This window comes from Myxocyprinus asiaticus, chromosome 35 (assembly GCF_019703515.2).
Source record: "Myxocyprinus asiaticus isolate MX2 ecotype Aquarium Trade chromosome 35, UBuf_Myxa_2, whole genome shotgun sequence".
NCBI lineage: Eukaryota > Metazoa > Chordata > Actinopteri > Cypriniformes > Catostomidae > Myxocyprinus > Myxocyprinus asiaticus.
This window is the reverse complement of record NC_059378.1, coordinates 26,863,639-26,875,767: the sequence shown is the minus strand read 5'-3', so window position 1 is coordinate 26,875,767 and position 12,129 is coordinate 26,863,639. Positions and strand designations below refer to the sequence as shown.

Genomic DNA, 12,129 nt, shown 5'->3' with positions numbered 1-12,129 from the left:
GTGACTCTTTTATTAATAAAATACTCACGCTTTAGAGCACACAGACAAAACAATCTAGAAGAACTTCTAGAAGAACAGCACGTCAGACAGTTCTGGGAGCACTATGTAAGTGAGTTCATCCTTTTTCAAAAGTGTCAATAAACCTGCTCTTCGGCACAGTTCAAGTTTGCATTCAACTTACTTGCTCTGCAAACTCCATGAAGGCTTTGGATTTTCAGGACACCATTATTTCAGGATGACCAGAGCAACATTTCAGATGCGATGATTGGTCCGCTGGTTAGTCCAGTTATGAATGAATTATTCAGTCACATTACTTTTTTATGCACATCTTGTATTCCTAATTAATTCAATAGGAGTGTATTCGGTTATTCGGTAAATGTGTTTCCATCATAGTTTATTATGTACATTTCTTTTTATCGAATAAAAAATGTATCCACCTCAAGAGAGCGTTAAGTTTTTTTATGCGCATTTTAGAGATTTTATTAGCATCTTAGTGTTTCCATCTAGCAGTTTTTATGCAATATCCCAAAATGTGCATAAAAATATGTGGATGGAAACCCAGCTACTGGCTGTTTGCTCGAAATAAAGGTTCCACTGATTAAAAAAAGAAACATCCTTTTAAGCAATTTCAGATCAAATACATGGAAATGCACATTAAGAAGGTACAATCTAACCACATTTCCCTGTTTGTATATCTTAAGAGGCATCACTCTCATGTATTCCCTTTAAATGCTCATCCATCACTGACCTCTTCATAGTCTTCACTGACCCACATCGGGATGGGCGTCCCCCAGTAGCGGTTTCGAGAGACCGCCCAGTCTCGTGCATCCCTCAACCAGTTCCCAAAACGCTTCTCCCGCACAAACTCAGGAACCCTGGGTATAAAAACACAGAAACTGAGTACGACTGAGTATGAATGCATTTCTAAGATCACACAGACTGATGCAGAAAAGTACAGAATCTTTTGCCGATGGATTGTAGAAGAGTGATGTTCTGAGGTGGTGTTATACAGTAGTCACACTATGTAATATCTTACAGCACAAAACACAACTATAGCACAAAGACAGAGAAGATGATAGCTGAATGATTAATGGAACTTGACACATCTGCAAGGTGTGAAATATTGACTGAGACAAAGGCAAGTCACTACTGGTTCTTTATTCTGAGCCCATCTCAAAGCCATGCCTAGGCCACAATAGGCCAGCTTGAGAAGACTGTCTGGCTGTATAATGCATATGCTATTCATACTATTTATTTTCACTATGGCATAATATTAATAATAAAATCTGTAGGATTCTCTAAGAAAAGTACAATTGCTTCAAAATTTCCTGCATCTTTTCTTTCTCTATAACATGAAAATAATACAAAATACTAATAACAACAACAACAAAATTACTTTACAAAGATAATACAAAAAAAATAAAAATAAATTATATATATATATATATATATATATATACACTATATTGCCAAAAGTATTCGCTCATCTGCCTTTAGACGCATATGAACTTAAGTGACATCCCATTCTTAATCCATAGGGTTTAATATGACGTCGGCCCACCCTTTGCAGCTATAACAGCTTCAACTCTTCTGGGAAGGCTTTCCACAAGGTTTTGGAGTGTGTTTATGGGAATTTTTGACCATTCTTCCAGAAGCGCATTTGTGAGGTCAGACACTGATGTTGGACGAGAAGGCCTGGCTCGCAGTCTTCGCTCTAATTCATCCCAAAGGTGCTCTATCGGGTTGAGGTCAGGACTCTGTGCAGGCCAGTCAAGTTCTTCCACACCAAACTCGCTCATCCATGTCTTTATGGACCTTGCTTTGTGCACTGGTGCGCAGTCATGTTGGAACAGGAAGGGGCCATCCCCAAACTGTTCCCACAAAGTTGGGAGCATGGAATTGTCCAAAATCTCTTGGTATGCTGAAGCATTCAGAGTTCCTTTCACTGGAACTAAGGGGCCAAGCCCAGCTCCTGAAAAACAACCCCACACCATAATCCCCCTCCACCAAACTTCACAGTTGGCACAATGCAGTCAGACAAGTACCGTTCTCCTGGCAACCACCAAACCCAGACTCGTCCATCAGATTGCCAGATGGAGAAGCGTGATTCGTCACTCCAGAGAACGCGTCTCCACTGCTCTAGAGTCCAGTGGCGGCGTGCTTTACACCACTGCATCCGACGCTTTGCATTGCACTTGGTGATGTATGGCTTGGATGCAGCTGCTCGGCCATGGAAACCCATTCCATGAAGCTCTCTACGCACTGTTCTTGAGCTAATCTGAAGGCCACATGAACTTTGGAGGTCTGTAGCGATTGACTCTGCAGAAAGTTGGCGACCTCTGCGCACTATGCGCCTCAGCATCCGCTGACCCCGCTCCGTCATTTTACGTGGCCTACCACTTCGTGGCTGAGTTGCTGTCATTCCCAATCGCTTCCACTTTGTTATAATACCACTGACAGTTGACTGTGGAATATTTAGTAGCGAGGAAATTTCACAACTGGACTTGTTGCACAGGTGGCATCCTATCACAGTACCACGCTGGAATTCACTGAGCTCCTGAGAGCGGCCCATTCTTTCACAAATGTTTGTAGAAGCAGTCTGCATGCCTAGGTGCTTCATTTTATACACCTGTGGCCATGGAAGTGATTGGAACACCTGAATTCAATTATTTGAATGGGTGAGCGAATACTTTTGGCAATATAGTGTATATATATATATATATATATATATATATATATATATATATATATATATATATATATGCAAGCTGCAGTTAAGAGGCCAAGCAGACCAATGGCATGCACAATGTAAGTGTGAGCAGATGTGTTCGGTCAGAAATTTAGGGAAAATAGTTCAGAAGGCTATGGGTAGATTTGCCAGTATTGATCATTTATAAATGCATAACGTTTGACCAGTAGGTGGTGCTTTCATTAAATTTAATGGTATAAGTGAATTAAATGTACAAAGACTAATATCGATATGGAAAAAGGTTGCTGAAGTAATACCCCAAAAAATACTAAAGTGTTTTTTATGAGGCTTAGTCTGAAGATGATCTTAAGTCATTTTAGTTAAAATCAAAACCTCACCTACAAATTACATTTCAACCTGTGATAAAAAATAAATAAATAAATAAATAAATAAATAAATTCATGGACGATCGACTGACAAATGTGAGTCTGGTAAAACAGTGATGTATGAATTTTACTAGCTATCACTTAGCTACGTAACCTAGCAGTGTGCTTGTCTGGTAAAAAAAAGATGCTTGCATACGTTGTGCATTTAAGCACGACGCATGAGTAGATGCATTTTTTTAATTACAAAAGACAGGGTTATTTCATTGCATGCTATTCACTTGACCTTTATGACACAACAATTTTGGTTTATCTACACTAGAGGGCGCACATCTTTTTTTTTCTTTTTTTTTTTTGCCAGTGAGAAATACACTGCCTGGCCAAAACAAGTTGCTGTTTGGATTTAAATAAGCATATACTTAAGAGCCTATGATTGGATCATTATTGCAGTGATTAATATGTTTCATCTGGCAACAATTCTTTTAACCCTAACTGATGCAGTGTGTAGCTTCTCATTTCTTAAACAACCATGTCGGAAGACGTTTCACATGGTCGTAGAAAAGATGTTACTGTGTTTCAGAAGGGGCAAATTATTGGCCTGCATCAAGCAAAGATAACAACTAAGGAGATTGCTGAAATCTCAGGAAATGGGTTAAGAGCTGTCAAACGCATTATTAAAACCTGGAAGGATAGTGGTGAACCATCAGCTTCGCAAAAGAAATGTGGTCGGAAAGAAATCTTGAATGATTGTGATCGGAGATCACTAAAACACGAAGTCACATATTAAAAATCGATAGTAGAACTCACGGCTACGTTTAATAGTGAAAGAGCATTTCCACACACACAATGCTACGAGAACTTACAGGATTGGGACTGAGCAGCTGGTGTGGCCACAAGAAAGCCACTTGTTAGTGAGGCTAATTGGAAAAAACTACTTCAGTTTGCTAGGGAGCATAAAGATTGGACTGTGGAACAATGGAAAAAGGTCATGTGGTCTGATAAATCCAGATTTACCCTATTCCAAAGTGATGGGTGCGTCAGGATAAGAAGGGAAGCACATGAAGCGATGCACCCATCTTGCATAGTGCCCACTGTACAAGCCTCTGGAGGCAGTGCTATGATCTGGGGTTGCTTCAATTGGTCAGGTCTAGGCTCAACAACATTATGCAGCAATACAATGAAGAAAGCTGACTACCTGAATGTACTGAATGACCAGATTATCCCATCAATTGATTTTTTCTTCAATGATGGCACAGGCATATTCCAGGACAACAATGCCAAGATTCAACGGGCTCAAACTGTGAAAGAGTGGTTTAGGGAGCATGAGGAATCATTTTCACACATGAATTGGCCACCACAGAGTCCTGACCTTAACCCCATTGAAAGTCTTTTGGACGTGCTGGAGAAGACTTTACGGAGTGGTTCGACTCTCCCGTCATCAATACAAGATCTCGGCCAAACATTAATGCAACTCTGGATGGAAATAAATGTTGACGTTGCATAAGTTTGTCGAAACAATGCCATGACGAATGTGTGCCGTAAACAAAGCTAAAGGCAGTCCAATGAAATTTTAGAGTATGCAACTTTTATTGGCCAGGCAGTGTACATGAACTCAGTCTGAATATTACTGTAGATTTCAGCGATGAAATTAAAAGAACGGTGAATCTCAGAATTTTGTTTGCGTACCCCCATCGTCACCTAGTAGTTTGGGAAATACTGATCTAATACATTTAAAGACCCCATGATGTGGCTTGATAAGCTGTTTCTTGCAGGTGATCCAGAGAGTGAAAGCCAAATTAAAGCAAACATGAGTTACACTACACTATCTATTTACTGCACTGAGCAACTGCCAACATACAGCAGGTTACATTTAGAGCTGTCTTGATTGATTGGACTGCTATCTGATTTTGTATGCAAATTCCATTTACACTTGGCAACTTAGATGTGTCTCTGCAAAAAAGACCTAAATCCGATATACTATTGCCATGCTTTGGTAGATAATGACAATACATTAATGATGACACAAACATATTTTTTTAATGATTTCCAGTGACAGACTTGGCAGTGAGTCATACACATGCATAATCTCAATCAAATGACTTTGAAATTGTTCATCTAAGAAATAAATTGAAACTCTTTAGCTGTTCTCGTAAAGACTGAATTTCCTATAAAAAATATATGAGAAAACACCAAATCTAAATTTGATGAGAGAGTTTGTTAAGTCATGCATTCTACAGTAGCCATCAACATTTTGCCTGCTCAATATGCAGGTCACATTAGGTTTGATAAAGCAAGGGACAAAAAAAGTATGCTGTACTTTACCAGTAGCATTTGCTGTTGTTGTCCAGGAGTTTCTCCACCATGTGTTCCACCCTCACGAACCAGCTGGGCACTGCTTTATAGATCAGAGGCGTGTCTGACCTGTGAAGAAAGGTGTTTAAAGATTTAAAGTGAGTAATTTCTTTTTTCGACATTAAAATACTCCTATTATAGTTAAGAGAGCCTGTGAAATAGTTTGACAAGCAGTTTTCTTTCATGTGTTGCCGTATTTCCAATTAAAACAGGAAATTGGGGTGGGTCATACTGAAATGCTCATACCTTTATTTAAATAGTTAATAGGCTTTAGGTCACATCACAGTAGGGCTGGGTGATTTGACAATATATATTGTGGTGATGATATAAAGTGTCAATCGACAGAGATTTTACTATATTGTATATATCGCGATATATAAATATCCATGTGCGCAGTGGGGGCATATCTATCAATGGGCAGGGCTTCCTGTAAAACTGAGAGAATTTAAGAAACATGAAGAGATTTTATGGCATAAAATCTTTTTTTTGGCAGCCACCAAAGCAGATTCAATGACATTCATCTCGCGGTTAGCACATCATAAGCACTTAATATGCTTCTCATCTGACACGTGAATCTGTTTCATGTGCGTCGAGCATGCTATCTCTGGAGCACGTTTGCACGCAAGTCCATTTTTGACTCTGAAAAACATCTCCACAGAAAGGGACCACACCCACACAAGTCAAGAAAATGAAGAGGAGATTGTTATTAAAACAGGTGCAACATACAGTATGTGTGGGTTCACAAAAGCCGACATGGAGCAGAAAATTGTCTCTCATTTTAATTGTCCTCAAATGAAGCACACACAAGAATATTAAGAAAGCCAAAAGATGTGCTCCGCAGGCTGCTAAGAACGTTTCCTCATTTGTACATTGCTTTGGATGAAAGTGTCTGCTAAATGATGCAAATGTATTAATACGGTCATTTTTTTTTCTTTTTTTTTTTTTTTTGCAAGAAGTGTTTATATTTATTTAATATTTATTTTCTGCAAGAAGTGTTTACATAATTTTGTAAAAAGTGTTTATTTTTGTTTTATTTTTATTTATTTTTTGCATTGCTTTGGGAGGATCTTGAGTTTCTTGTAGAAGCTTATAACAATAATAATATTGGTCAACAACAGACTGAAATGTGGCATAATTTGAAATGTAGCATTATGGTAAGAATGATTTCAAACCAAGTTGAGCGTTTTTAATTTTTTTTTACTTGGAAACATGTCAAGTTCCAAATAAAGAGCAAATTTTTTAAGAGGAAGTGTTTGGAAGTATTTAAATCACTGACTGAATTATCACAAAATAGGCAGTGCAATATGGTTATTTAATATACAAAACATTTTCTATTTTCTCAAAAACATCTACTATACTGTGATATATATCGTTATATACAATTGCTCATATCGTGATATAAGATTTTGGTCATATCGCCCACTCCTACATCACAGTCACAAAACATGATTTGCTTCTTGCTATTGCTAGTCAAGGGCAGGTGGTATTAGGGGGAGATGGCTTTCTCATTCTAGAGAGAATTTGATTGGAAAATTACGTATAGTGCAAGAAGATATATTTTGGGTCCATTCTCCCAGATGAGCAAATGTGAAGATAAGAAAGACTTTTAAATGTGTAGCCTGTATCTACAGACAAAATCCACAAAACTACAATTTTGATTTCATGGGGTCAACATGAAGCAGTATTCACAACCCATTTCATTTCTGTTATCTGACAATAAACAGAATATTAAATTTGGGAATTGACTAGGGCTGGGTATTGATACAGATTTCCCTATTCGATTAGATTCGGATTCAGAAGCTCTAGATTCGATTCCTTTTCAATTCATATGGTTTTTCAGTTATAATGTCCATTTTGTTACATATAAAATAAATGATCTCCCTGCTAATGCTGTTAATTATACAGGGGGCTTTCTAACTAGGAACAATATGAAAATATAATTTTACTAACTATATTTGATTAGTTTTTCATCATGTCACATTTTTGCTTTTTAAAAATGAACAAATCAATGTATTTAATCAATAAATATGATATTGCATATATTAGATTTTGTTACATTTTTATTGTTTAATTGCATAATTTGTCCTATTTACAGGTATTTACATTGATTTGTTGAACACGTGCTAAAAAAAAACAGTACTGTCCCTTTAAAATAATCCGTCATTTCTGTAAAAAGCATCTTTAAATGACCGCATGTTAACGACAGAGACTCAAATGGCTTTTTCATCTGTGCTATGCATAATTAGAATTAAATGTGTCTTTTTTTTTTTTTTTTTATGATCAACAATTGACTAAAGAACATAAAGAGTATTAAAAGAGACATTAATCAATGATAATTGGGTTGCGCGGATCTCGTCATTGTAGAGAAGGGTTGAGCGTAGCATAAAAGATTGCTCCGTGGCTTTTGAGAGTCGATATCAAATCAATCAAATAAAATAAAATAAAAAATAATAGAAAAATTTTTTTTTTTTTTTTTTTTTGCCCAACCCTAGAATTGACTGGATTGTAAAAAAAATGGCCATTCCAAGCAAGAATGGAGAGAGACCTGAATTTGTGTTTGCATTGGATTATGGTGGATTATTTCCAGCATTGAAAATGAATATAGAAAAACAGAATTCATTAGAAAGACTTTGGAAGCATACAGGCTGACCTCAAAAGTGATCTTCAAAAAAAAAAGTGACCCTCAAAATTTTACCTTTAAAGGCAAGAAAAGAGACCCAGGTTTCTCAGCATCGATGTTCTGGCTCTCTTCTGAGTGACCACCAAAATCCAAAAAGGAAGCTGTCAAGACGGACTAAGCTCATAAGAGTCAATAAGAGAGTGATTTATTGATGGAGTAAGCGACAGCCCTTTTTCAGAGGGGTTAATGTGGCTGGAGCGCTGCGGTGACCTCTGCCTGCAGTCTCATGGTCATGTCAAGTGCTGAAGCAGCAAGGTGGGTATTGAGTGGCATATGTTAATGTTCCCGGTCCGTTACGCTCCTCTCTCTATAGGCCATGCTATTCATTTAATGCTGGCCCATCCGGGAGATGTCATAAAAGTGTAGGTAGTGGTGATCTAGGACAATAGGGTGAAGATGGGGATCAAATCATGCCACCTGAACACTCTGGACTTAAATATAGGTAGAACAAAAAAAGAGCCAGTGCATCTAATTCATTTAACAAAAATGTTGTTTGTTTAACTAATGTGCCATCTGAAGGCTATCCAGTAAGACACCAACACCTGTACTGTTAGAAATGTTATAATTTTCAAGAACAGTATGGTGGGATTTTAGAAGTATCAGTACTTCAGGACCAAGTCAAATTAATGAACTGAAATAAAAAATTGATGCCAGTGTTTCTACAACATCAGTAGTAAAGAATACCGACTAAATTCAGCGCTGTCTGACTGAGAGGCTGCTTTCAAATGCAACGTGGCTGTCAGTGTCAGAAATGAACTTTTCCATTAAGGGGTGATATTTGCCCAGTATTACTGATGTTTATTTAGCTATTTATTTTATTTTTATTTATTCTTTATTTTAATGGTCAGCATTTGACTGATACTAAACAGTACTGATGTTTATTTAACTATTTGTTTTATTTTTATTTATTCTTTATTTGAATGGTCAGCAATTGACTGATATTAAACATACAGTACTGATGTTTTTTAAGCTATTTATTGTATTTTTATTCAATGTTCATTTCTACAATTTGTTAACAATGTATAATAATAATGTCAAATATACTTTGATAAAAATATTTAAGAAAGCAGCCTTCTGAGTACCTTTGCATAGTCATATCGGTGAAAAATCCACATAGAAAAGGTCTGTTTTCATTCCAGCTCAAAAATTAAATATATCAGCCACCATAATGGTAATCGGTGAATTCTCCCTCTCTAAAATCGGTATCGGTCTCAAAAATCCCATATCGGTCGGGCTCTAATTCAAATTGCTTTACATATCAATTTTAAAGAAAATACAAGATACATAAAAAAAACAAAAACAATTAAGAACATGAAATAAGAATAAAAATACACACAGATAAAAAGTTATATAAAAATAAAATAAAAATAATAAAATAGCATAAAAATCAGGAGAACAGGTTTTAAGAGCATGACTTTAGCTAACTGAAAAAGCAGAGAACATGAAATGATCCAAATCATTATTTAATCTATTTTCCTTTAATTTTAGTCTTAAAGGCAGATCTCAGTGTACCCATGATCAAATCAATGCCTACACTGTGTATATAAACCAATAAAATAAAATAAAAATTAATATCTAATCTGAACTAAAAGAATCTGCTATCTATCTTTTCCTAAACTCGGGGCACCCCTGTCTGTGTGGAGACACCAAGAGAGACGAGGTTTTCCTATTCAAAGTCTGCAGACTATTATTTGCATCATCCTTCTGTGGATGTCTCCAGTGTCACAAGGGCATCCTCACATTCTAATCAAGATACCACTACATCCGGGTGTGATATCTAGCCACTGCTAGATTCTTAATAAAGACTAGAACACAAGCGTGGACTGTCAGAACCACTCCCGCCCACTCTTGGTACAGAGTGTGGGGTGCCTTAGGCCTCTTTTATTCAGTTACTAACAGCAGCGCCTCACTCAATCTCTCCACTAGACAGTCCCTAACAAAAAATCTACCTATCTTATTTTTGTTGGTTGATCAAGTTTACACTGATAAAATTGCCCGCATTCTTCCACCATAAGCTGTAGGGGGCGACAGCTGGGTCCTCAATATGGATATTGAAGAATAAATACTCAGAGTCAGGTTTTGCAATAATCAAATGAGAGAGAGTTTACTGATTGTTGTCTGTAGGTCCAATAGGCATCACAAGTCGATGAGATACAAAATAATTAAAATGAAAGACAAAAGCAAAATGATTCAGTGAAATCAATAAGTGCAGCACAATGCTCAGTCAGAAAATGCACAGCTAAACAGAAGTGTTTTCAGTCTGGATATAAATGTGGCCACTGTTGGGGCACATCTAACCTCTTCTGGAAGCTGGTTCCAGCTGCAGGTGGCATAATAGCTAAATGCTGTCTCACCTTGTTTTGAGTGAACCTTCTGTAAGTCTAACTGACTTGATCCTAATGATCTGAGAGGTCTAATAGGTTTATATTCAACAAGCATATCTGAAATGTATTTAGGTCCTAGGCTATTGAGCAATTTATAAACAAGTAATAGTTCTTCAAAATCAATTCTAAATGTAATTGGAAGCCAGTGTAAAGACCTGAGGACTGGAGTAATATGCTCAGATTTTTTGGTTCAGGTGAGAATCATGGCAGCGGCATTCTGAATGAGCTGCAGGTGTCTAATGGTCTTTTTGGGAAGGCCGGTTAGGAGTCCATTGCAGTAGTTGACCCTACTGGTGATGAATGTATGAACAAGTTTCTCTAAGTCTTGGCTGGATACAAAACATCTCATTCTGGCTATATTTTTTTAGATGATAGTAGGCTGATTTAGTTATTGCTTTGACGTGACTACTGAAACTAATGTCTGACTCCAAAATGACACCAAGATTTCTTACTTGATTTTTTGTCTTTAAGCCCTTGGAGTCAAGGTATGTATTCACCTTTGGAATTTCGCCTTTGTTGCCAAATACAATTACCTCTGTCTTGTCATGAGAATAAAGATGCTGACTACCACATCTGGAGTCACAAGTTCGAATCCAGGACGTGCTGAGTGACTCCAGCCAGGTCTCCTAAGCAACCAAATTGGCCCGGTTGCTAGGGAGGGTAGAGTCACATGGGGTAAAATCCTTGTGGTCGCTATAATGTGGTTCGCTCTTGGTGGGGCGTGTGGTGAGTTGTGTGCGGATGCCGTGGAGAATAGTGTGAGGCCTCCACACACGTTACATCTCTGCGGTAACGTGCTCAACAAGCCACGTGATAAGATACACGGATTGATGATCTCAGACGTGGAGGAAACTGAGATTCATCCTCCACCACACGGATGTCTAGATAAAAAGTGATAAAAGGGTTCTAAAGTCCTAAATAATGCACTAAACCGATTGGAGCACGGATCTGTCCTGACGTCCTCAACAGATAAAATAACCATAGTATCACCACGGTATTTTGTAGTAAAATAATTGTTACCCCAAAATTAAACATGGTTATGAAGACTTTAAATGTATGTCTTTTTCCCCGTTGTGAAGTCATGGAGCCACTCCAGTTACATTTGCCAAGAAACAGTATATATATTAAATCCTTTTAAATATCAGACATAGGCGAAAAAGCGAAAAAAACAAAATTATAATTGTGTTATGCAATGGTTTCCCATCTTTCTTGGTCTCACTCATCTTTCTCTGAAGAGCAGTCTTTCTCTGAAGAGCATACTCAAACAGGGCATATTTAAGTCCATCCATAGGGGGAAAAAACAACATAGGCTTTCCTATGTCTAAAGCAGACCCCAAATACTCCCCCTAGCATAATTTAAACCATATGTCTTCTGGAAAGTTCTTTGGAAAAAACCTAGTTCAGATGTGTGTAACATACATAGAAACTTAAAACATACAAAAAAAAAAAAAACAAATGCAATGATACAAAACAACATAATATAAAAGTATACATGATTAATAATGCTACAAAATTAAATAATACTTCTAAATAACTATGAATACTAATAATACTAATCAGCATGAAAATGTTAGTCTACAGTTACTATATTAACACCATATTACTGTAGTAACTGCCACAAAATCATGGTTACTACAATAT

At 37.1% G+C, this 12,129-nt stretch overlaps 1 protein-coding gene across 1 annotated transcript in view; it reads right to left on the bottom strand.

Annotated features, from left to right (window-relative positions):
- LOC127425929 (isoleucine--tRNA ligase, cytoplasmic-like) overlaps nt 1-12,129 on the bottom strand; it is a 125,743-nt gene that overhangs the window by 62,136 nt on the left and 51,478 nt on the right. The window contains exons 13-14 of the mRNA XM_051672259.1: nt 5,395-5,493; nt 749-875 (exon numbers count right to left, since the gene is read on the bottom strand). Of these exons, the coding sequence (XP_051528219.1) occupies nt 749-875; nt 5,395-5,493 (226 nt within the window). The remainder of the gene's footprint in view (nt 1-748; nt 876-5,394; nt 5,494-12,129) is intronic.